Here is a 27,701-nt window from a genome sequence, read left to right on the forward strand (position 1 = left end):
TCTATAGCCGACCGTCAAACAGGAAGGAAATTAAAGGTACTGAGGACGGGTAACGGTACCGAATACGTCAACGAATCCTTCAGAAGAAGTATGCAAAGGATGGAATACGCCACGAGAAGACCCGTATACATCGGAGCAAAATGGTGTGGCGGAAAGGATGAATCGGACATTCATCGAGAAAGCCAGAAGCATGCTGAACGATTCGCGTCTGCCGAAGAAATTTTGGGCTGAGGCGGTTTCTACAGCAGCGTACCTCTTCAACAGAAGTCCAACGAGAGCGATCGAAATAACACCAGCTTGGGGTGGTAAGAAGCCCGACTTACATCATCTGAGGGTTTTTGGATCGCTAGCCTTTGTCCACGTGCCGAAACAGAAGAGGAAGAATTTCGACGCCAAATCCCAGAAAGCGATTTTCGTGAGATATGCCGACGGTACCAAGGGGTATCGATTATACAATCCTGTTAAGCGTGATATCCGGATCAGTCGTGACGTAGTTATGGTTCAGGAAGGCGAACCGCAAAATCTGGTTGAACTTGGCGAGCATCAGCAGCAGATACAGTTCATGGAGCTGTATTCATTCGATAATTCCAATGCGAGGCATCCGATTGTGGAACCGAGGATCGATGACGATGAGGTCAACGAGGACGAAATCGACCGATCGGCATCATCCGACAGCGATTCAAGCGATTCTGAGTTTTTGGACGCAAACAACGCGCCTGCGAGCAATCTAATAGACCAACTGGTGAGCAGCAAAGGCTTAGGCGCAGCGACGGGGAGCTACGAGGAGGCCTTCAACGGGCTGGATCGAAAGCATTGGATTGCGGCCATGTGTGGGAAAATCAAAGCACTGGAGGAAAACGAAACGAGGGCCAACTGGTAAGATCGAGCGGTACAGAGCACGCTTGGTCGTGAAAGGGTGCTAGCAACGGCCAGGAATCGACTACGACGAAGTGATACGATATTCCACTATTCGATATCTTCTGGCGTTGGCGGTAAAACACGACCTCAACATACACCAAATAGATGCAGTTACTGCGTTCCTTCAAGGCGAGTTATCGGACAAGGTCATCTTCATGGAGCTACCTCAAGGATTTGGTGGCACATCGGAGCAAGTTTGTTGATTGCGGAAGGCCATGTACGTGCTTAAACAGGCGAGTCGGGTGCGGAATAGTTAGCTAGACAAGGTGCTGAAGGAATTCGGTCTGGAGCAGTCAAAAGTTGACCCATGCCTGTACTTCCGAATCGACGGTGGGAAAATGATTTTCGTCATCATTTACGTGGATGACTTCCTGATCTTCACCAATGATGCAAAGCTGAAGAAAGAAGGACCTTGGCGTAGCGACGTTCTGCCTTGGATTGAGGATCACGCGAGATCGGAAGCATGGAAACCTGTGGGTAGATCAGGAGCACTACACAGCATATTGCAATGGTAACTTGGCGAACTGTAATCCAGTCTCTAACATCAGCGGAAGCGAGTATCAGGCTGGACAAATCGATGTCACCAGCCGGACGAAATGCGTGAAATGAAGGAGGTTCCATTTCAAGCGGCAGTGGGCTGTCTCACTTATCTGGCGCAAGAAACGCGGCCACACATCAGTTTCGCGGTCAATCAAGTCAGCCAATTCAACGCGAATTCAGGACGTGGCCATTGGAATGCTGTGAAGTGCATCATGCGGTACCCGCGAGCTACGAAATCAAGCCAGCTAACCCATTCGAAAGAATTGGATCGAATTTGACTAGCTACACCGATGCTGTTTGCAGATGGATTCACGAAAACCCTGACGAATCAGAAGCTAGAACAATATAAGAAGTTCATTCATTTATTTAGTTAACATCTACACAGATAACACTGATTCAACAATTTCACGCCACAATACTCGGTTCGTGGCCGCATCTCTCCATCCTCGGTTCTGCCCTACGCTCGCCAAATCGTTACGCACTTGATCCGCCCACCTAGCTCGCTGCGCTCCACGCCTTCTTCTACCAACCGGATCCGAAGCGAACACCATCTTTGCAGGGTTGCTGTCCGGCATTCGTACAACATGCCCTGCTCATCGTATCCTTCCAGCTTTGGCCACCTTCTGGATACTGGGTTCGCAGTAGAGTTGGGCGAGCTCGTGGTTCATCCTACGCCGCCACAAACCGTTTTCCTGCACACCGCCGAAGATCGTCCTAAGCACCCGACGTTCGAAGACTCCAAGTGCTTGCAAGTCCTCCTCGAGCATCGTCTACGTTTCATGCCCGTAGAGGACTACCGGCCTTATGAGCGTTTTGTACATGGTACATTTGGTACGGGCGTGAATCTTTTTTGACCGCAGTTTCTTCTTGAGGCCATAGTAGGCCAGACTTCCACTGATGATGCGCCTCCGTATTTCACGGCTATCGTTATTGTCCGCCGTCAGCAAGGATCCAAGGTAGACGAACTCGTCGACCACCTCGAACGTATCCCCGTCTATCGTAACACTGCTACCTAGGCGAGCCCTGTCGCGCTCGGCCCCACCAGCTAGCATGTACTTTGTCTTGGCCGCATTCACCACCAGTCCAACTTTTGCTGCCTCGTGTTTCAGGCGGGTGTACAGGTCTGCTACCTTTTCAAATGTTCGGCCGACGAAGCAAATAAATTGACTGGATCTCGTAAAAATCGTACCCCGGCTGTTAAGCCCAGCTCTCCGCATAACACCTTCTAGCGCAATATTGAACAACAGGCACGAAAGTCCATCACTTTGTCGTAGTCCCCGGTGGGATCCAAACGAACTGGAGTGTTCGACTGAAACCTTCACACAATTTTGCACACCTTCCATCGTCGCTCCTATCAGTCTCGTGAGCTTCCCGGAAAAGCTGTTCTCGTCCATGATTTTCCATAGCTCTACGTGGTCGATACTGTCGTGTGCCGCCTTGAAATCGATGAAAAGGTGATGCGTTGGGACCTGGTATACACGACATTTTTGGAGGATTTGCCGTACAGTAAAGATCTGGTTCGTTGTCGATTGGCCGTCAACGAAGCCGGCTTGATAACTTTCCACGAACTCGTATACTACAGGTGACAGACGACGGAAGATGATCTGGGATAATACTTTGTAGGCCGCATTTAGAATGGTGATCGCTCGAAAGTTTTCACAATCTAACTTGTCGCCTTTCTTGTAGATGGGCATATTACCCCTTCCTTCCACTCCTCCGGTAGCTGTTCCGTTTTCCAGATTGTGCCTATCAGCCGGTGCAGACAAATGGCCAGCCTCTCCGGACCCATCTTTATGAGTTCAGCTCCGATACCATCCTTACCAGCAGCTTTATTGTTTTTGAGCTGGTGAATGGCATCCTTAATCTCCCTCAAAGTGGGGGTTGGTTGGTTTCTATCTTCCGCAGTACTGACGAAGGCATTTCCTCCGTTGTCTCGTCCTTCATTGCCTGTGCTCTCAGCGCCATTTAGGTGCTCGTCGAAGTGCTGCTTCCACCTTTCGATCACCTCACGCTCGTCCGTCAGAATGCTCCCATCCTTATCCCTGCACATCTCGGCTCGCGGCACGAAGCCGTTGCAGGATGCGTTGAGCTTCTGATAGAACCTACGCGTTTCTTGAGACCGGCACAGCTGTTCCATCTCCTCGCACTCCGTCACCTCCAGACGGCGTTTTTCCTCCCGAAAGAGGCGGGTCTGCTGTTGCCGTTTCCGTTTATAGCGTTCCACGTTCTGCCGGGTCCCTTGCTGCAGCATGACCGCCCGCGCTGCATTCTTCTCCTCCAAAACCTCCTGGCACTCCTCGTCGAACCAATCGTTCCGTCGACTCCGTCCCACCCGACGTTGCTATCAGCTGCATCGTTGATGGCTGCTTTTACTGTTCTCCAGCAGTCCTCAAGAGGGGCTTTGTCCAGCTCAGCCTCTTCCGGTAATGCAGCCTAGAGGTGCTGCGCGTATGCCGCTGCGACATCCGGTTGCTTGAGCCGCTCTATGTCATACCGGGGTGGCCGTCGGTACCGTACGTTGTTAACGACAGAGAGTTTTGGGCGCAGTTTAATCATCACCAGATAGTGGTCAGAGTCGATGTTAGCGTCACGATAGGTCCTGACGTCGATAATGTGCCGACCATCAATCAGAACGTGGTCGATTTGCTATTCTGTCTGCTGTGGTGATCTCCAGGTGTATCGGTTTGGAAGGCTGTGCTGGAAGTAGATGCTACGAATGGCCATATTCTTGGAGGCGGCAAAATCAATTAGCGTTTCGTTCGTCAGCCGGTGGGCGCTGAACTTTCCAATCGTCGGTCTGAATTAATCCTCCAGGCCAACCTGAGCGTTGAGATGATTTTGAAATTAAGAAGTTAATTGGATTAGTTGCTTAGGGAGGAGTGTTGAAATCATAGTAGACATTGGAATAAGCAAATGCAGCCAATGAACTTATGTACTAGCTTTAAATTATGTTACTATATGAATGACTAACAGTAAGTGGTGCCGAAGGCAGTTGAACTGAAATAAATTTTCATCAGTCTTCATTCAGCGAAACAAACCGGTCGTTTTCACTCTACAAAAGTATCGGACAGCATACAGGTAGTTGCCGAGAATACGTCATTTCCCAACATCAAAAGTATTTATTTAAAAAAATATTTTTAATGGCTTCTTATGGATTACTAAGAGGTTTATGTTGAGAACACTTTGGTAATCCCTATAGAAACAATAAGCACTTCATGAGAACAAATTGACAATGCTTGTGCTTACTCTGAGAACCTATGTGGATTCCATGGGAATCCCTGGAAAACGAACTGCTGGAGACTTCCTTGGATCCTCTGTAAATTGCTAGACAAGAAAACCTTTACGCACGCTTGTTGGACTCTGGATAATTGTTTTGGACATCCCTATTAACTTTCTGGAAATCTTCGGAAAACCTTTCCATTGCGAGGAACTGAGATGCCTTAAGAGTGCTTAGGTCCTCTGAGAACGCTGAGGATTTCTGATCAGAGCAGCAAGGATTTTATTTATCACATTCTAGGTTAAATAATTCCTGCTCAAGACTTCGAGCAAGTATTTCTTGGGGTTGTTAGTTTTTTTAGGAATCTGAACGATCAGTTTTTGTTAATTGGACCAATGTCTTATTGGTTTTGATTGTTCAGGGTTTTTAACACTACCTTTTTAGGCTCTCAGCTCGTCCTTTTCAGAATTCATGCCAATCCTAGTAAATATTATGAGCAATCCTATGTTAACCTTCCTACGGTGTTCGGGTCAATATGACCCGAAACGCACTTTCAAAGCGCCACAACTTTTGTTTGTTACTTCCTATTGTTAAGAAATTTTGTGACTTTTAATCTTTTGTGGAAAATAAGAGTTTCACGTTTGAAAAATTTTTGTAGGACATTTCTGAAGGGCTGGACAAAAAAAGTTACGTTTGAGGTGTTCGGGTCATATTGACCCGGATTTGACATACGAATTTCGCAGCCGTTTATTCACCAAATATAAACGTTTTTGTACTCAAAATTATCGTCAAGGCTTATATTTTGTGAATGTGGCTAAATATTTTGGTTTGGTTGGACTTGGCCGCTCAGATCCGGTGCCGAAGGGACCAAGGTTTGGCCATTTTTGCAAGAGCATCTGTAAGAGCAAAATGCATTTGTTGTGAATCGTGAAACATAGTATTTTGCCTGAAATGCATTGAATATGATATCTAATCAACTATACCACCTCTATAAACCTAACCTTTGTGAGCTCCGTGGCTGTACAACCGTGTTGACAAGCAATAAGTCGCATTTCTCCATGGGTTCGATTCTCAGTCGAAGTGCTTCGGATATGTAAGACATTGGCAGTGTCATCTTACGACCTCATCTTTGGAAGACCTTTGCTAACCTACGACGAAGACTGCGTACATTGGAATCATTTATCTCGGGATCTCAATAAATCATATGAATCATACTAAAAGTTCACGGAGTACCACTACATGTCAGGTAGTCAGCAACTTTCTCGGTAGCAATTGAAAAGCTTCAGGTTTGGCTGCATTGTTGATTTCTTAAAAATAAATGATTCCCAAATAAACCTAAATTTCCAACCTACATATGTTCCGCATCATCCGCCCTCTTCACGCCCTTAATCATTTCATTGTTAAAGCAATACGCCTGGGTAAAAAAGCTCAAATACATATATATTACATGTACATTTCAACAGGTCTGCGTCCTTTCCGTCGCACTTAATCCCCTTGTCTACTATGGCTTCTGTATAAATATAATGGTTTAGAGTGTCAAGACTCGCTCCTAGGTATTCACGTGTGTGTTTGACCTTCTCCAAATCCGGCCCTACAGCTGAACATTCTCTAAATCTATGTACACCGTCAAAGCCTAATCGCATCACAATCCCCGCCCTCCTTTCCCGCAGCGATGGTACACTACGGCCACTGCCAGAATCGAACTCCAGATCATGACGCTGCTACTCCCGGCCACTCCGACACCACTTACCGTCAGGGCCGAATTGTCCGGATCGCCGTTCCGTCGGTTGTGCGACCCGTCCAGGCCCAGCAGCGAAGGGGAAACCGTCGTCACCAGATCGCTCACGATGAGCATCTTGTGGACACTTTTGGTGTAGATGTGCAGGATCGAGATCTCGCACATGATGGCCAGGCTCGTCTGCATCGGGGGCATCGTTTGGTAGATGTCCTGCAGGACCTGGCTGTGCGGGTACATGTCCAGCGACGAGAAAGTCGGAGTTCCCTCGTACGAGCGATACGTGATCCGTTGGTACGGCGAACGGTGGATCTGCGGAACGTGTAAAGAATCGTGAAGCAAATTGCGATAGATGACTTGGAGAACTTACCTTCTTGGAGTTGATGTACCAGGTGATGTTGGCCGACGGGAATGACGTCCCAACGGTGCAAATGGCCCGAAAGCTGTCGCCCGTCGTGATGTGAGTTTTTTCCAGCTGCATCTGCGGATCTTCCTTGGGTAGTTCGACCACTTGCATTCTGGCGAATCGGATGTCGGTGTGGAAGAGCGGTGCATCCTCGGACACTTCGCACTGGAACTGTCCCGTCAGGTCCCGGGTAACGCCACGAAGCGTCACCGACTGGGAATCTGATTGAGTTTCCTGGAATGATTGGAAACGGGGAGGAGAGAGTTGGTGCATTTTGCTCTTTACATGAGGCGATTGAAAGGGCCCAGTTGGCCGTAGTGATTAGAGTATCTTAGTACTTGTCACACGATATACGCATGCAAAAATGGTCAGTTGGCAAAGAAATCTCTCAGTAATTAACTGTGGAAGTGCTCGTTAAAACTCTAAACTGAGAAGCAGGCTCTATCCCACACGGGGACGTAACGCCAGAAAGAAGAAATAGATGTGGCAATCAAAGTTGGATTGAACGAGCGAATGTTATTGCACATAAACCAGAAAGGATGGACGGGAAACTTTTCCACTTTCATCAACATTCGATATTGACTCTATCGTGTGACAGTTGGTTTAATTGAAATTCTACTTTCACCGGGTAGTTAAGACGAGGTGACTTTCCTGTACATGTGCAACTAACTCGATTTTATTCGACGGAACAATTGGTTTCGCTGTTACTAAGTTTGAGTACGATTCGAGATGGAAAGTTGATTTAAATCTGAAAGCGGTTTCATTCGATATACAAAATATAAGTTTGAAGTTTTTGATTACATTGCAAGGTTAACACATGAAGATTTACTGAAAACACTTTGTACCGTCATTTTTAATACGTCCACCCAAAACTGTAACAGAACTTGACGAACCTCCTTAATCAAAGCTTTTGACAGATAATTTCGCTCGAAACTGCTTGAGGTTAACCCGAATGAAAAATTACTTTGGTAAACTTTAGTTGAAACTTTTTGTGATCTTAAATTTTTTAATTTTATTAACAGTTCGAATTCAAATATCAGCAAGAATGCATTTCAGAACACAACTCATGTTGTAAAAGAATGCTGAATAATTTATTGAAAGTCTCTTGACTCTAGTCAAATCTTTCAAAAAACCCATCGGATAGCTCATGAGCTTTTTGGAAACTAATTTGTAAAAAAAAATGTTTTGTTTTGATGACACATACAGAGTCTTTCGTAAGACCTATCTGCATGATAATTGAATCAACTTCTTTTGTTGAGCGTAAATATACACACCAAATTTTTATTGCTGTAAATCAGCAATTTTTTGCTGATTTTTTTTGTGCTGTAAATTCAGCAATCGATCCAGCAAAATGAAATTTGCTGATCTTTCAGCAAAGCAAATTCTCATGAAACTGACAGCTGGTTTGCTGACCATCCAGCAAAGTACATTTGAATTTGCTGATCAATCAGTACTTGATTTTTTGTTATTCTCGTGGGATTTTTTGCTGTGCTTCAGCAATTTCGGATCGCCAGCACCCGGCTGGAGATAAATTTAGGAAACGTTCATTATTGTCCTTATGAAAATGAAATGAAATGCTGTTGTTTAATATGTCATAAACATTTATTGTGACAAAAGTGAACACTAGTTTTCTCCACTGGGGAAATGTAGAGGCAAAACACCGTCTGCTGTTCCGGTATGGTTTCGATTCTAAAAACACTCAAATGATTATTCAATATTTAGTATTCAACTGGTTATAGTACTTACCAAATACGTTATTCCGATTAATGTACACAAAACTTGTCTTGAAACACCATGCGAGTGGAAGAGAACTTATCTATTTTATAAAACTCATAAGTTTTTCGGTTGACAATAACAACTACTGTTTGCTGGGTTTTCAGTAAACAAAATATTACTGATGCGAATTCAGTGATAATGTTTGCTGGTTTACGGCAAATTTTCAAATTATTTGCTGGTTATCAAAAATCTGACATACAGATTACTGAAAATCAGTAAATCCGATGGTGTTGAAAAGTACCCAGCAAGTTCGTTTGCTGAATGACAGTAAAACATCTCAGAAATGCTGTACACTACCCGCCATAAGTATGGAATCGCATCATCTAGTATTGCAACACCTCAATTGAATATTGCAGCACCCCCCAAAAAGTTTAGCATCACCCGTAAGCTATTACACTAATGACGCAATATCTTGGAAACCTTACTTTCTAGAAAGCTGCGGTCTTCAGCAAAGTTGCCAAAGAAGCCTTACGGCGTTCATCAGCTGAAATTTTTAATGCGCCATTTTGCCGCTACGTGGTGCTAGTGTGCATGTAATTTGGTCATATTTTAGACGGCTCTAGCTCATGAACCTGACTACTTAGAATATTCGTGTCTTCAGCAAAGTTGGTCAGAAGCTTAAGGCGAAGTAGGCCGTCATTGAAATTTGTACGCGTCGTTGATGATTGTTGCTAATTCATCTCACGATTTCGAATCAAAGAAAATCAGTTGGTTTTGCACTGACACAGCTAAAAAAGTATCAGCATACTTTATGCATGTTAGCGCGTACAGTGATACATTTTCAAGTCAATATAAACTATCAAGACTGAGTTTTATCACATAGAAATGCAATCTGAAAAGTAATCATTCTTGCTAAAACGAAAGACGGGCTACTTAGCATTAAAAGCAATCTGATACAGCACTGGTTGGTTAGCAATTCAGCCGCTAAGTGGCGCTAGTGTGCATGTCATTTGATCATATTCTAGCAGGCTCTAGCTCATGAACCTGACCACTTAGATTGTTCGTGCTTCAGCAAAGTTGTTCAGAAGCTTAAAAGCAATGTGAGGCAGCACTGATTGGTTAGCAATTTTGCCGCTATGTGGTGCTAGCGTACAGCTGAGAGAGGAGACAGCTCACTGACAGTTGGCATGTTTTCTTGCTCTCTTAGACTTCTTTCTTTAGTTCTTGGGTTGTGCACAACGGTCTAATGATCTTATTTTGGTCAAAATCATTCACTCATTGTTGTTCACTGTGAAAAAGGTTTGAATAAAAAAATCAATAGCAGTTTGCCAACACACGACTATAGTTAAGTATTCAACTTTTTAAAATGTGCAGTCATCGAAAAACACCTAGAAAGTTTAATTACCTTTACCTAAATTCTGACGGTATTTTACGCTTTGCTCTTCAAATGTGTGGTTTTCCAGTGTCAGTTTATGACAGGTTCCCTTGTCTTTTTGGGAGCTCGCAATCTAAGTCATCTGTCTCCTCTCTCTCAGATGTGCAGGTAGATTTGGTTATATTTTCGCAGGCTCTAGCACATGATCTTGACCACCAAAAATGTTCGTATCTTCAGCAAATATTTAGAAGAAGGCATTTTTACGAACATGTTTACTTAGACAAAATTCAAAACATTGTGGAATATAATACAGTGAGGACCCGATTTTGTCAGCCCCTCGATGAATTTTAGGCTGACAAAATGGGGAACCTGACAAAATCGGTTCATTTTATTTTGTTCCTGTTTTTCAAATTTTGACGTGTTACATGGTTACATGTATTTTTAAGAGGGCGATGGACATGGGCGTAGCCAGTTTTTTTTATCAGGGGACCCCCTCCCTTATATTGGTAATATATTTGCGTGTATGACATCAAAAATCATCATCAATTTTAATGTAAACGTGGTAGAACATGACGATAAAATTTTTTTGACAAATTTAAAATTGGCTGACAAAATCGAGTCAAAAAGCTGACAAAATCGGGGGTAGACAAAATCGGGGGCAGACAAAATCGAGGGCTGACAAAATCGGGTCAGTACTGTATTATGTTCCTGTTTTTCAACGTTAGCGAAACGTAGTCATTCGCATACACTGACACACCGGATGGATGGCGATACTTACATGCATGGATGGTGTCAACCGCCGAGTCAGCAGATTTATATTATAAAAAGGTAGTGACCGCGTGGCTCGCTCTCTTTTTTCCTGAAGGCGTCTGAACAACTACCGGTGGTAGAGGTATAGTGTAGTGAATAAAGAGGTTGTAAATTAGAATTAAAGTTTTTAAAAAGTTGAAGAAGTTCCTGCCGAACTTAAGTGGTGTCAGAAGTGGGATCGTGAAGGTGTTAAAATAGAGGAAACAGTCCCGCCGCACGATCGAGAAAACCCGGATGCAGACTTCAAGACTGTAAGTAGAAACTAATTAATCCTATTTTTCAAACCAATACTTTTTAAAATTCATATTATACAAATGCCTGAAACCAGAGCTTCGGAAATGGAGGCGCTTCGAGCTGAAATTGAACAGCTCAAAGCGTTGATGACGATCGGGAATAGCAGCAAATTCTGCATTCCCGATCCAATCAAAAATTTGTCGGAATTTTCCGGCAACAAGAAGGAACTGTCGAGCTGGCTACGCGAAGTGGACGAGCTATACGACATGTTCAAAATAAAGGGCGCGAATGGACAGCCCGACTCACTAAGCTCTATGTATTTAAGAGCAATAAAAAATAAAGTACAAGGAGATGCCCGCGCGATTCTATGCGCAAATGGCGATCCCGATACCATCTATGGTATCAAACAAATTTTGATCGAACAATATGGTGACCACCGAGACTTTGCGACCAATGTGTCGTCGTTATTCAATTTACGGCGAGGTGACAAAAGCCACCTCAGGTTTTACAACGATTGCAAAGACATCAACACAAGACTTAAAGCAAATTTGTTGTCGAATCCTCTATCCGTTCGACAAATTATAGATGTTTTAAGTGTAACTAGATATTTAGATAACATTGGGGAGCCTTTAGCTTCCATAATAAGACAATCGAAGCCAAATACGTTGGAAGAAGCATACGAAGCCGTATCCATAAATCAAAACGCAGAAATTAGAACGAAGCCTATTAAATTTCATTCACAGTCCAGACCTCATAACGACCCTAAAAGCAGCGGCTCATATAATAACAATAACGGCAAAACAAATCCAAACGCGAGTAAATTTGTTTATAAAAAACAAGTGCAACAGCATAAACCTCGGGCAGATTACAATACTAACGAGATCGACGTGGCTAATGAATACGACGATGACAACGATGATGACGACAACGATGACAATGTGACAAACAGTGAAGTGCATAGTGATGATTCAAATTTTTTAGAAGAAGAGCGTCAGCAGGCAGCAACGTAAACAATTTTATACCTTACATTAATTACCAGACAAATAAAGGAGTGCTTAAATTCTTAATCGATACGGGCGCAAATAAATCTTACATTAGTCCGGAACATGTGCACAGGACCAAAATAACGGATCGGCCCGCAAGAGTAACGAACAAAAATGGTAAATTTATCATCGACAAAATGGTCCACATAAATATTTTCCCCAGAGTATCCAATGAAAAGCTTCCTTTTCACGTTTTTAAATTTCATGAATTTTTCGACGGCCTCATTGGCTACGAAAACTTAGCAGCAATGAAAGCCAAAATTGACTCAGGCAATCATCAACTGTTGATAAGAAACATTCAGTATCCACTTTCAAAATATCCACGTTCATGGAACTTCCACGAACAAACGGAGGAGCTAGCTGAGATATGCACCACCTCCGATGGGACATTTCTCATTGAGAACGAGTTAAACCTAACGACCGGTGTTACGTTACAACCTGGTTTATATGCAGCTAAAAATAATCGTGCCACAGTGCATTTATTCAGTACCAAGCGTGCTAAACTGAACGAAATTAAACCGCTCGAAAATGAACGCTATTTCCTTAATCAACATGAAACGTGTCCGCGACTGAACTTCCCAGCGGATCACCTAAGCAGAGAAGAAGTCAAACTCTTAGCTAAGACTCTACAACCATATAAAAGCATTTTTTATCAAGAAGGACAAAAATTAGATTTCACACATCAAGTAAAACATAAAATTGAAACTACCGACAGCAATCCGATCCACCAGCGAACCTACAAGTATCCATACCATTTGAGAGAAATAGTAAGTGACCATATACAAACAATGTTAGAGTCCGGTATTATACGAGAATCGTCTTCTGCTTGGACCTCCCCCATTTGGGTCGTCCCGAAGAAAGCAGACAATTCAGGTGTGAAGAAGTACCGCATAGTTGTTGACTATAGGAAATTAAATAAAGTCACGCCTGCGGATCGTTACCCAATACCCGAGATAAGTGAAATACTAGATCGCTTAGGCAAGGCGCAATATTTTTCTGTGCTTGATTTAGCCAGCGGATTCCATCAAATAGAGGTAGAACCAGCTGGCATTCCAAAGACAGCATTTAATGTTGACAATGGAAAATATGAATTCGTGAGAATGCCGTTCGGGTTAAAGAATGCGCCCGCGACATTCCAGCGTCTCATGGACTCTGTGTTACGTAAACACTTGGGAGTAAGATGTTTCGTCTATATGGACGACATCATTATATTCTCTAGTTCATTGGAAGAACATATGAAAGATATTCAGAAAGTTTTGAAAACTCTCAAAGAAGCAAATTTGAAAATACAATGTGACAAGTCGGAATTTCTTCGAAAGGAAGTAGAATTCCTTGGACACGTTGTAACCACGGAAGGGGTTAAACCTAACCCAAAAAAGGTGGAGGCAGTTGAAAATTGGCCTCTCCCGAAAACACCGAAAGAACTTAAATCGTTCTTAGGAACTATTTCATATTATAGACGTTTTATACCAGGTTTTGCGCAAATTGCAAAACCAATGACTAGTATGCTTCGGGGGAAAAACAAACTTATCGTTTCTACTCCGGAATATGAGGAAGCATTTGCAAAATTGAAGGAAATTATGAGCTCTAAACTTCTATTAATCTATCCCGATTTCGATCAGCCGTTTATTCTAACAACGGACGCGTCGAATTACGCCATTGGAGCCGTTTTAACTCAATTGGTAGATGGACACGAAAGACCGATTGCGTACCTTTCGCGCACCTTATCGAAAGCGGAGGAAAAGTACTCCGCTACAGCAAAAGAGCTCTTGGCCATATATTTCGCAGCAAAAAAGTTTCGGCCATATCTGTATGGTAAGAAATTTACTATTTATACAGATCATGAACCGCTAACCAAAGAAATCAAACTGACTGATGCTACAGGTCGAGTAACTCGCCAACGATTGTATCTAGAGCAGTTCGATTTCGAGTTAATTTATAAAAAAGGAAAACAAAACCTGGTAGCAGATGGATTGTCCAGAATACCACGGGTTGATGAAGTGAATCTTCAAACAGTACTTGAAAATGAGCTTTTCGAAAACGATTCTATTTACGGACCGGAAATCATTAATAAATTCAAAAATCAACTCATTATGCATATATCCCAAGACAAGAAAAAATCCCCTCACATATTTTATTCCGTATTTTCAGGTTTTAGCAGACACATATTTCACCAGGAAGAATACACTGAGGACCAGCTATTGCAAATTTAAAAAAAATATTTAGCTCCCGGAATGACAAACGGAATCTTTGCCCATCCGTCGGTTGCAAAATCGTGCTTCAAAATCATAAATGACAATTTTAAAGGGATGAATGTTCAATTTTGCAACCTGAAATTACCAGATTTAATAACCAAAAAAGACCAAGACGAATTTGTTCGTAAAACGCACAACTTTAACCATAGAAGTTGGAAGCTTAATTACGAAGAACTTCGTCAATCAGTCTTTTTCCCGGATATGATATCGATTGTTAAGAACTTCGCGAAAAATTGCCAAGACTGTAAATTTGCCAAATACGAACGGCATCCATTTAAAATTCCAATCACGCGAAGAACATATGAGAAACCTTTAGAGAATATCTTTATAGACGTATACGTCAAGGAAGGAGAGAAGTTCTTAACAGTCATCGATTCATTTTCTAAATTTGCACAACTTGACAAAATCAGTAGCGAAACAAGCGAAGAGTTAATCGAAACTCTCATTAAATACTTCAAAACGTTTGGAATACCAAAATTGATCACTTGTGATCAAGCTACATCATTTCGGAGCCAAAATTTCAAAACCTTTTTGGAAGAAAACGGTGTTGCCGTTCACTATGCTAGTAGCAGCAATAGTAATGGCATCATCGAGAGGTTCCATAACACCCTCCTAGAGATGTTTATGGCAAACCGAAGCAAAATCAATAACCTAACTCTGTACCAAGGACTTTCACTTATAACAGCACTGTATAACGACGCAAAGCATACAACAACGAATCTCACACCAAGACAAATAATCTTCGGAAATTCGACTTCACTAGACTTGAAGGACATAAACATGATGAAACAACAAATAATACAAACTGCCAAAGACAATATTGCCAGAATAGCTACCAGACATAATTCAAAAATAGTAGAAACGGACAAAGACTATCAAGACATCAAAAACAAAGAAATTCTTGCCAAAACTAAAGCCAAACCATCTCCATATAGCAATAGATATAGACTGGTCGAGGTAAAGGAACAGAATGACAAAACAATTACCGACACAACGGACATCAAAATTCATAAGAAAAATTTAAAACTCTAATAGGATTGACGAGGTATGTTGCTTTTTCTGACTTTATTTCAGACTATGTTTCCTATTCTGGACATCTACAGCTTGGACAGACATCCGCATTTACGACCTGACTAATAATCCCATAGCAATCATACCTCTCGGACAGGCCAGGATTAGTAACAGTTATATCAGAGTAATTCATCCCGTAAATTTAACAGCCATAAAAGATGCTATAGATTTGTTTGACTATGTAACTAAAAATTCTGATTTAAATAATTCACTTTTCGATCAAGTTATTAGAAAAAAGATAAATAAAATACACTTAACGTTCAACAGAATTGTACCTCAAAACAGATTCAAGAGATGGGAATCACTCGGTAGGGCGTGGAAATACGTATCAGGCAGTCCTGATGCGGACGATTTGAAAGTCATTAACTCAACAATCAATTCTTTAGTAACTGAAAATAATAATCAAATACACATTAATAATGTATTCGAGAAAAGAATGAGAAACCTTACAAGAACTTTCAATCTTCTGATAGATAACGAGCAAAAATTTGAAAATGTTACATTTAAAAGCTTTGATTCACTTCAAAAGACACCGACACGTTAATGCTTCCAGTGGACGATTAGCCCTTTGAAGGAAGCACCACACTAGACAACGGACTAGCATGCAACGCCCAGTGGCACAGTAGAAATACTTTCCTGACGAAAAGTTTTCCAGACTGAAGCGGGAATCGAACCCACACTCCTTGACACGATGCGGCTAAATGCTTGATAACACTAACCGCACGGCCACGAAGCCACTTAATTTTGTATTCGAACTTGATGAACTATTGTATTACCTAGAAGTTGTCGAGGAATCCATTACATTGGCGAGAAGCAGCATCCCAAACAGTCGCATCATTCACGAACGGGAACTGGAAGCCATACAAAGAATCCTCAACGGCAATGGCTTTGGACTTGACTCGGTTGACAGTATTTTGAACATCGCCAGTGCTTACGTAATGTTCAACAAAGACACATTCATATACATACTGAAAATACCCAGAATCAAAAACGTACCGTACACACTCAGCTTCGTTGAACCAGTAATTGCAGAAGGTTTTCATTTACCAAAACCATTTTACTTGAAAGGGAAAACTTCATTCATCTCACAAAGCCCATGTTCTAAGTTAAAAGCTCTCTTCGTGTGTTCCAATACCAATTTAGAACCACTCACAGAATGTATGCAACAACTAATCTCCGGAGAGACAGCTGATTGCCCCATGGAACGAATCTATGGAGTTAACGATGGCAATATTGTTATTCACGGAGACTACATCACCCTGAGGTCCAACTGTTCAACCACCCGATTCCTTAGTGGATCATACCTCATTCAGCATTCAAACTGTACGTTAAACCTGGACGATGAGGAGTACACAAGTACTAACCTGGAAATACAACCGTTCACACCGGTTACCACAATCAAGGTAAATCCGACCAATGTGATAAACCATATCCCGTTGGAACATTTACAGGAACTACATTTAGAGCATCGGAACCATATAGATCACCTCAACCTAACAACGGAAAATATACATTGGAAACTAAACATCTTTGGGTGGATAGTTTCGGCTTCAGCAACAACGTTACTGGTCTTCATACTGGGTACAATCATAACCATAGTCTTCAAGCTTTTCATTTTCAAAACAGTCTTTGCACCGAACATGCGAGAAGGAACCAAGGAAAATAGCAGTTGTTCAACCGAGGCGCATCCTGAGTCGAGAAGCATACCGCTTATCCCGCAGCAATAGAGGAAGCCGAGGACGGCTTCTAACTAGAAGGGGAGCCGTTAGCGAAACGTAGTCATTCGCATACACTGACACACCGGATGGATGGCGATACTTACATGCATGGATGGTGTCAACCGCCGAGTCAGCAGATTTATATTATAAAAAGGTAGTGACCGCGTGGCTCGCTCTCTTTTTTCCTGAAGGCGTCTGAACAACTACCGGTGGTAGAGGTATAGTGTAGTGAATAAAGTGGTTGTAAATTAGAATTAAAGTTTTTAAAAAGTTGAAGAAGTTCCTGCCGAACTTAAGTCAAATTTCTACGTTTTTTATATTAAACTTTGGGAGGGATTATTAGAGTATGTTTAAAACTACAAATAAACTTTAACACTTCACTTTTTGCAAAAAAAAAATAAAATACTAAAATCACTAAGGTGAGCAAATACCTTTAAACTCTAATCTTCTTCTTTCTGGCGTTACGTCCCAACTGGGACAAAGCCTGCTTCTCAGATTAGTGTTCTTATGAGCACTTCCACAGTTATTAACTGAGAGCTTTCTTTGCCGATTGACCATTTTTGCATGTGTATAATCGTGTGGCAGGTACGAAGATACTCTATGCCCTGGGAATCGAGAAAATTTCCTTTACGAAAAGATCCTCGATCAGCGGGATTCGAACCCACGACCCTCAGCATGGTCATGCTGAATAGCTGCGCGTTTACCGCTACGGCTATGTGGGCCCCTCTACTCTAATATGTGTTGCTTATCTTGACAGATAGGCCTATTTCGTCTGCGACTTACAGACTTCTTCAGTGTCGAGCACTCGAGTTTAAAGGTATTTGCTCACCTTAGTGATTTTAGTATTTTATTTTTTTTTTTTTTGCAAAAAGTGAAGTGTTTAAGTTCATTTGTAGTTTTAAATTTCTACGTGTTAATGATTGCTTGTGAACCGCGTCAAGAACTTGCATGGGCTTTTACGAGTTCATTAAAAAATTACGTAACGCAAAATTTGTCAACTTTAGACCCCCTTTCACCTCCACGTAACAACTTTTGTATAGAAAATTTTAAATATTTCTTTGAACCGTAACACTATTTAGGACCCCCTCCCTCCCCTGTTGCGTTACGTAATATTTGAACGGTCCCTAAGGGGTCGATGACCATTGGCGTAGCCAGGTTTTTTCATCAGGTAGGGGGGGGGGGTCTTGAGAAGATCGATTCTTAACATTTCATTCATGAGCCGTCTAAAATATGACCAAATTACATGCACACTAGCGCCACGTAGCGGCAAAATGGCGCATTAAAAATTTCAGCTGATGAACGCCGTAAGGCTTCTGAACAACTTTGTTGAAGACCGCAGCTTTCTAGAAAGTAAGGTTTCCAAGATATTGCGTCATGCTAAACTTTTTGGGGTGATGCAATATTCAATTGAGGTGTTGCAATACTAGATTTAGTGATTCCATATTTATGGCGGGTAGTGTACATCAGTAAAATGGTGTATTGCTGAACTACTTTCAGCAAACGAAATTGCTGGATCGTTGATATAAAATTTGGTGTGTAGGTAAACAATTTATGAGTAAGGGACCGAAAAATCCAAGTTCTCAGATGGGATTCGAACCCATGTCTGTTGCATGCTAGATGAGCACATTACCAACTAAACAAATGAGCCACATGATAACTGAATGACTCAGAAGGTAACGAGTTTTGAATTTACAATCCTTCTGAGATATTTAGCCATCAAGTGGCTTTGTAGTCTAGTTGGCAAAGCGTTTATCTAGCATAGTAGAGTTGTGGGTTCGAATCCAAGCTGAGCACGAAGTTTATTGTTTCATAACGTGTAAGCAATGTTAAAAGAAGAATTGCTGATTTCTCTGACTGTATTCGTTTGGAGAAATTTGGAGGAATGATTTAAATAATACTTGAGCCCTGTTCATGATTCTGTTCGAATCCTGTTCAGGATTCCGTTTGAATCCTTTTTACATTTCGTTCGAATCCTGTTTAGAATTCTATTCGAATTATGACCAGGATTTTGTATCGAATCCTATTAAGGATTTCGTTGGTATCGTGTTCAGAAACCTGTCCAGAATTCTGGATACTAAATCGAATCCTGTTCAGTATTTTGTATCGAACCCTGTTCCTCATGAGGCTGCAGAGGTGTCTCAATGGACAGCGTGCTGGAGTCTATTCGAAGCAGTTTACTGTTGCCTACGTCTGTCCCTCAAGTCATGGCAACACTAGAGATGCTTTTCAGAAACCCCGATTGACTGCTGCAGACCATGTTACACAAGGTGCGGAATGTCCCAGCACTGCAGGTAGAACGGTTGGAAACATTGGTTAACTTCGGCATCACTGTGAAAAATGTAGATTTTCTGAAAGAGTGAACCAGCAGGCCCATCTGATGAATCCATCGTTGCTGTAAGAGCTAGTAGAGAAGCAGCTGGCCAATATCAATTTAGACTGGGCACTCCACTAGCAGCATGCTGGATTCGTAGATCTGGGTACCTTCAGCGACTCTATGATGGCGATAACTGAGAAGCAGGCTTTGTCCCAGTTGGGACGTAATGCCAGAAAGAAGAAGAAGCTTCAGCAGCCAGCGATGTTAGGCAGTTCAGCGACCAAGATGCTCACCGAGACAACCAAAGCGATAGGCAACGTCCCAAGGGAAGGACACGTATCCTGCACCAGATATTCGTAAGTCAGGGATCGTTGGAGGTAACCTAGTAGGCGATAAGGCAAGACCGTGCTACACAGCTAAAAAAATATTGTAATTTTTTGTTTATTTTCATGCACATATTTGGAGCATCAAAATAATTCGAAATGTCAACTTCTTTTTCTTCTTTCTGGCGTTACGTCCCCACTGGGACAGAGCCTGCTTCTCAGCTTAGTGTTCTTATGAGCACTTCCACAGTTATTAACTGAGAGCTTACTATGCCAATGATCATTTTTGCATGTGTTTATCGTGTGGCAGGTACGAAGATACTCTATGCCCTGGGAAGTCGAGAGAGTTTCCAACCCGAAAAGATCCTCGACCGGTGGGATTCAAACCCTCGACTCGACAAACCCTGAGCTTGGTCTTGCTGAATAGCTGCGCGTTTACCGCTACGGCTATCTGGGCCCTTGCCAACTACAAGTCGCTTATCTTTCAATCGAATGCACTTCAAATTTACACGATAATGTTACATTTAAGCATCTTTAGTTGAAAATTAACCTTTCGGTCGTCGCGCGAGTTTTTGTAACGCGAGTAGTCGCGCGTTGTACTTTGTACAATACCCTTGGTTTTGCGAATATCCCAGGAGTCTGACCACTTAGAAAGATGACGTCTTCGGCAAAATTGTTCAGTAGCTTAAGGGTTATTATTATTATAGCCAAGAAATTCGTGATTTTGCCACTAGGCGGCGTGATTTTGCACAAGGCATGCTCACTAGCGCTGCCTAGTGGCAAAATTTTAATCAACTAGCTCGCAACATGATAGTCCTCAACCTCCTAAACAACTTTGCCGAAGACGACATCCTTCTAAATAGTCAGAATCCTGAAATATCTGCAAAACAAAAGTTAAACTTCCATGCCCACTAGTGCCACCTAGCGGTCGAATTTCGAATTAAATGAGGTACCATCAGATAGCGCTTCACCTCCAGAAAAACTTTAATAAAGACCTCAAGTTTCTATATTATCTGGATTTTAAGATATAACGATTTCAAACTGTGGTTTCCTCAAACCGTACATACACAGAAAGAAAAATCCATGTAAATTTCATCGTTAAATCATGCACATGAAGGAAATGCCAGATATGTCACAAATTTACACGTCATATCGTGTTAAATTACAATAATATCATGTAAGTTTCCGCTAAACATCGTGTAATCTAGCATAAGCTCTAATCGGTTACACGATCATTCGCATTAATTTACATAATGTTGATGTAATTTTACACGATGTGTCATGTAAATTTGCGACAAAACTGGCATTCCTTTTATGTGCATGATTCTACGCTGAAATTTACATGGATTTTTCTTTCTGTGTAGTGCGTTCATTATTATGCGACTTCCATGTACATTTGTTGATTTTACCTTATTATAAAGGGCCATACTGTAAATAAAAACTGTCGAGTATTGTTCTGAAGAAGATTCTTGAGGTATACATTTTGGTTTGGTGTCGATATCTATCGACTATTGTTGCAAAATGATAGCATATAAATCACAACTGTTGTACAACAGCGCGACAGCCCGAAGGATAAATGTGATGCTGTAACAATAGATGAATTTGATTTACTTTTACTATACTCTTCTGTTTACGCTACATCGAAATTTAAATATTTTTATCTGTGTATATTTGTCAGAGCTTGAAGCCCAGCATCAGATACTGTCTTAGATTTAAGACATTAGCTGTAGGGGATCGCTGAATATAAGCCAATACGCATCTTCTGTGTGAAATTTGCTTAGTGCCGCACAGTTGGAGGTTGTTCCAAATGGCATAATACGTTTCGCCGAGAAGCCGCTTCACAGCAAGTAAGTTTGCAAATCTCTGGTTCATCGAGTGGTACTAAGATTGTGTTGAACAAATTTCGCACTGTGAAAGGTTTGCCTCTACCGACATAGACTCTTCAGTACAGCGAACTGGCAAGACAGTATCCATATTAGGAAGAACTTCCGATCCAGGACTACAAGCAAGCGGTTCTAAAGATCCTCATAGGGATACTCTTTCATTGTGAAAAAGGGAGCGCGGTGTACGAGAACCAGTCGCTACGAAAACGAAATCAGGTCGGACTGTATTCGGCTGCTTAGGAGATCTAGCGAAGGTGAATGAACCGCCGTTGTTACACATTTGCGAGTGTGAGGATTTAAAGGGAATCCATGAGCTGGTGGAAAGTTTCTTCACGGAGAATAGTCTGGGAATTGTGGTGCCACGTACATTGGAGGCTGCGCCGCCAACTGTAATCTAATCCCGAACTGCTAGCGAATTTGAATGCCCAAATTGCAGACTACCAACAAAAAGGATATGCACACAAAACATCAAAGCAAGAAATTGAGGAGTTTGATTCCATGTGGACCTGGTTTTCGCCGTTGGAAGTTGTTATCGATCCACGTAAACCTGAAAAAAGATCCGCATGATGTGGGACGCAGTTGTGCAGTAGCGGTGGTGGGAGATGATCGTTCTGCGAAATGTTTCCTTCGAAGCCCGGATCTGTCGCAATCTCCGGAGATGTTCGTAATGGATGCAGCAACCTTCGGGTGGACGTGCTCTCCAGGTCAGGCTCAGTTCATCAAGAATCTGAACGCCAAAAATTGGGACAACGAGTTCCCGAAAGCAGCTGTAGCACTGTTAGAAAACCACTAGGCGGATACAGCAGCAGAGATGGCGAAATTAGCTATGGACGTTCGAACGGTGCACGCCAAAGCCGGGTCGAATTCGGAGCAGGTGTTGTTAAACCTAGGGGAGAAACTCACAGCTCAGCGGAAAGATTTCACCGGTAATAAGACCAGCCAATTTGAGCGCGTACTAGGATTGGCTTCCTAGCGAGGACGTACTCACCTTTATTTTGTCGTTACCGGAGGACGACTCATGGCGCCTACGAATAGGAAGATTATACGATTCATCATAAGCAGTGTTGTGAAAAATTCAATTTCTCATAACTCACGCTTGAGATTTTTCATGGGTGAGTTGTCAATCACGCAACTCAGCAGTCAAAAAATGATGGATGAGTTGGCTCACCTTTTTGACTCATTGTCTTGTATTTCAACAAGTCCATCGTGGAGGGAGCCTTCCCTAGCACGTGGAAATCTGCCGCCGTTACACCGATCCATAAGACAGGAAACATCCATTACAGAGGAATCTCCATTTCGTGCCATTTATCGAAAATTCTGGAGTCGATTGTCTACGATTCATTGTATGTGAAGAATCTTCTGTCATATATAAGCACGCTGAATACCCGAAAAGAGGAAAATAGCAAAAGAATAACTAAATTTACCATTAAAATAGAATGTTTGAATAGCAAAATTTGTTCTTTGTTTGTTTGAAATAAGAGATAAAATAGCAAAAATAATAACTAAGTTTGTATGGCATAAAAACTAAATAATAGCATATTTTGCCATTGTAATAACAAAATAAGAGCAAAAGTATGGGCAACAGTAAATAACAAAATATGTTATTATTAAGATATTGATAACAAAATAATGGCAAAATAAGCTATTCACGAGTAGATCAAAATAATGGTAATTAATATCTTTAATATCTAAATTTAGCATGATTGAAAAATAAACTTTTTGCTTTCCTGCAAAATAAATTGCTTTTCAAATCTTCAATGAACATCATACGAATAGTAAAAAAAAGCTATTATGGCAAAATTTGATATTGGTTTGTTCTCATGAATTATTTAAATAAAGTTTTCAAATATCAAAATAATGACATATTTTACTGTGATGGCGATGTTTGTTATTCTTTAGATATTTAATGTTTGTTTTTAGTATTTTTGCACAAATAACAAATTTTACCATGACAGTATATTTTGTTATTGATTAGTTATTACATTAATTTCAAGTATAACATACCAATGACAAATTTTGCTATGATTGTATGTTTTGCTATTAATGAGATATTTAAAGTCATATATCAATAACATAATAATGGTAAACCAATTTTTTGCAAAATATGTACTTATTTTACCATTATTTTGTTATTCACCTCTACCCGGGTAGTAGCTTGGAAAAACGTTTATGAATCGACTCGATCTATATCGATTTTTCGAAAGCATTCGACAAAGTTCTGCATGAATCGGCATTGAAGAAACTTGATCGCTACGTTTTTATCTATCGGAAAGAACATCGTTCGTAAAATGGGATGCCACAAGTCAGAATCGACACGACATAGGGTGCGCCTCAAAGTAGTTACATTGGGCCACTGATTTTCATAATTTCTGTCAATGACCTGTGCACCTATCTCGAGTGGAGTAAACTCATGTATGCTGACGATCTAAAACTGTACAGGATTGTAAGGCACAATCCATTTATTACGTAACGCTAAAATGGTCAATTTTCGACCATATGGTAAAATTCAAATTTTTGAATGAGCCGTAACGCTTGAGCCTACTCTTCCCCTCCCCCTAGAGCGTTACGGAATTTGTGGACGGCGCCTAATCTCTGAGTTAGATAGTCCATTTTACAAAACGACAACATTACTGTCACACGTTACGACACCGCCACCTGTCAAAATTTCATTCATGATATGAGCGATCAGCTGATCCACAACATGTCGTAAAATGGACTTTGGCGTCGTTTTTCAATCAGATGTACGCGGTTAGAAGAATGGTCTACAAAAAACGCCAAAGCTTCTGTCTTATCGGATTTGTTCTACGCAACGCTGCAGACTTCGAAGATGTTCATTCGCTAAAAGCTCTGTATTTTTCGTTAGTAGGCAGCATTTTGGAGTACGCAGTCCAAGTCTGGTCTCCCTATCATGCCATTTCAAGCAAACTGGATTTTTTTTTAAGGCACTCTGTGCTCGTGGCCACTACTGTGCCGGAATCAGTTGATCTGTAGCTTCATAACCGATACAGATCTATTTTTAGAGAGCTCTGCTGTTAATGAGGCTAGCTGCCTGCGAAGAGGGTCAGTTTGTCTCAGTCACCATCTGATACTGACGGAGGATGGATGTGCTCCCCAAAGCACGGTCCTCCGTAAGGCGTCTTCTGGTGGCTGGACGGGTTTTTTGTGGAGGGGCTGGGAATCGAACCCATGACCTTCCGCTTATGAAGCGAAAGCGTAACCTCTAGGCTACAGACCCCCCTAAGCAAACTGGATTGAACTGGTTCCGAAGAAATTCTTAGGATTTGCAGCAGGAGGCTTCCATAGAATGACTCGTTGCGTCTACCGCCGTATGAGCAAAGATGCCAACTTATATCCCTGGAGACGCTTACTTCGAGAAGGATACTTTCTGAGCGTATGGCCCGATGCACGAGTTCATTAATTTGACGTTTGAGTGGTGCCGTGTTATGTATAAATAACACGGCACCACTAAAACCTTAAAAAATGAACTCGTGCATTGGTTCATTTGATGTGCTGTATGGCAACTTGAATTGCCCTCAACTTCTCCAACGAATAAATTTCTCGCGCAACGTTTCAAAAACACCTATTTAATAGAGATGGTCGGGTTTCAGGTTTTTATGTAAAATTTTTCAGGTACGGGTTCGGGTCGGATTTGAAAGCTATAAAATTATTGGATACGGTCGGGTTTGGGCTTGAAAAAAAGTCGGGTTGAGTCGGGTTTGGGTCGGGTTTGATGACAATCGTGAAAAGAGTAACAACCTGAAAGCTTCCCTATGCATCAGAAACGATGAATTTATCATCTTTAAGAACTCGGGTTTTGCTCGGGTATTTTCTTGCAAATAATTTCGGTTTTCGGGTCGGGTCCGGGTTCGCTTTTCAATTTTGGGCTGGTCTGGTTCGGGTCGGGTCCGGGTTTGAAAAAACTGAAACCCGACTATCTCTACATTTAACATGGACCGATGCACGAGTTCACTAATTTGACGTTTGAGCGGTGCCCAATTCACTGGTTTCCATGGTCACATAAATACCAAGGCACCACTAAAACGTTAAATAATTACCGCGTGCATCGTTCGATTAATGGACCTCTCTTTGTTAATTTTCTCTTTAATTTTATAACTGAGTCACATTAACCTTTTCTGTTTTTTTTTTGTATGAAACGCTATTCAAGGAAATTGCATTTCGATCTATAGAGAAAAACTTCTCAAAAGCTTCAGTATTCCACTGTTATAATCGGAACAGAGTGAGAGAAGAGATAATTTCTCATTTGTACATAGGTTCTCTAGTAATGTTCAGCGAAATTCCTTCGTTTCGTCACGTTCGCTCGGCGACATTATGCTCTGTGGCTGCCCAGGTATCGCAAAAATTTCGGTAAGGATAATCTGCTTGATCGCTGTTTTCGTAAATTTGATGAAATAGCTCACCTACATGACTTTGCCAATCCAAAAATGTTTTTAAATGTCGCATCTGTAATGTTTTTTAGTTTAGGCCTGATACCTGTAGAGTTTTTTTTTCAACTGAAGACGTACTATATCAAATATATAAAGAACTAGTGGTCCCGGCAAACTTCGTCTTGCCATCAAGTAGGCTGTTGCAAAACGTAAAGAAATCCCCCATACAAAATGACACCTTAGTCTTCTCCCGTTTTCCCCATTATTCCGGAGACTTTCCTGAACTTTTTCCTCGCACGAACACGTCGCATCCCTTGTGGAGGGTAACAGTGAAAAACTTGCGTCAATCTGTTGACCCGTTCTCGAGCCATTTCGTGACATACGTACGACTCCATTTTTATTTATATATAGGGTAAATGATGGCTTCGGCACCCTGAGGGTATTTTCGGCAACACTAACTTATCGTCCTTGTTAGAATTTATCTACGGAACAAGGGTTACCTTCAATGTTCTCAACATGTTCCTTGAACTATAATCTTCCATATAAATCACATTCTTGACAAAAATATTATATAACATGGGTTTTATTATTAAATGAAATAAATGCTTACGAAATCATCGGCATTCGTGAGCTGCCGAACAGAACAACACAAGAACAGCTTAGCTAGCTTAGCTTAGCTTAGCTTAGCTTAGCTTAGACTGACTACACATATCAATGGTTGCTATTCCGTGATTGACCGAAGTCAGTGAAAATGCACAAAGAATCAACTAGAAGTTCGGCTGGGATTGGCCATAATCTTCTTCAGTGTGCATAATTCAGTGCCTCTATTTATACAGGGTCAATAACGGCGCCGGCCACGTCCTTGCAGTCAGGTGGGATTGGGGGAAGGAATGTTAGTGTGTAACCTTTGCTTTTTGGAGACCGTGTTTGCCTCTGCATCTCCACAAAGGTTACTGGGAGGGATGTTTGTTAATGGGGAGGATCGTTGGGTCATAGGATTCACTTTGATAAACGATTAGACCATGATAAACAATGATTTGTGAGATATATACATGCTTATACGTAAATATAATAATTTCATTTGATATGAACAATTTCTATGTAGAGGAAAATTATGCCGACACTTGAGGTGACGAACCATTCAAAGTTTGTTGGACAAATACCTAAATGTAACATTCCTACAACTGTCAGGACGAAAGCATGTGTTATTATATTTTACTCATTTGAAAAGAAACAAAAAACTCGATTGGCTGGGACATCATAGAACACTCTTATTCTTACGACGACACTTACAGTGGCGAACCATCCAAAGTTTGTTGAATAAAGTGAACCTTTCGCAAGTCTACACTTGTAGTGTCGAACCATTCAAAGTTTTTTTAATTACAAAAATAAAGGTATATAAGAGGTGTTCTGAAAAAAAAATGTTAAACATAAATAAATCATGAATCAGAGTTTGTGTCGACACTCACAGTGACGAACCATCCATAGTTTGTTGAAAAATCATATTTACATCCCACCATTGTAACGATTGAATGTGCAGTCATACATATTTTATAGATTAGAAATAGTAGCATGAAACGAGCTCACCAATTGATCCGTTATCCTTGACTGAGCAGCCACAATCCACTTTCGGCTTCACTCGTTTGCTCGGCTATAAAAAAGCACTCAGGAAAAAAAAAATAAGCGCGCGACTCAAAAAGAATAAAAAAGAAAAAAAAACTGTTCGGGCTTTCTTGACGCACTGCCCAGGAGCAATCG

General features: G+C 41.4%; 1 protein-coding gene and 1 long non-coding RNA gene across 3 annotated transcripts in view; one reads left to right on the plus strand and one right to left on the minus strand.

The window, feature by feature from the left end:
- Positions 1-5,182: 5,182 nt before the first annotated feature.
- Positions 5,183-27,701, minus strand: part of LOC5578571 — a 185,967-nt gene continuing 163,448 nt past the window's right edge. Inside the window, exons 5-6 of the mRNA XM_001663912.2 lie at positions 6,781-7,050; positions 5,183-6,722 (exon numbers count right to left, since the gene is read on the minus strand). Coding sequence (XP_001663962.2) covers positions 6,318-6,722; positions 6,781-7,050 — 675 coding nt within the window. The 3' untranslated portion in view covers positions 5,183-6,317. The remainder of the gene's footprint in view (positions 6,723-6,780; positions 7,051-27,701) is intronic.
- On the plus strand, positions 10,873-15,808 carry LOC110674135. Of its 2 annotated transcripts, none has more exons than XR_002498692.1 (2): positions 10,873-10,968; positions 15,324-15,808. It is a non-coding gene; the product is annotated as an uncharacterized LOC110674135 (long non-coding RNA). The 2 variants fall into 2 exon arrangements; XR_002498693.1 differs by lacking the exon at positions 15,324-15,808 and adding an exon at positions 14,146-14,205 and having other exon boundaries at positions 10,883-10,968.

Source organism: Aedes aegypti, chromosome 1 (assembly GCF_002204515.2).
Source record: "Aedes aegypti strain LVP_AGWG chromosome 1, AaegL5.0 Primary Assembly, whole genome shotgun sequence".
Lineage (NCBI taxonomy): Eukaryota > Metazoa > Arthropoda > Insecta > Diptera > Culicidae > Aedes > Aedes aegypti.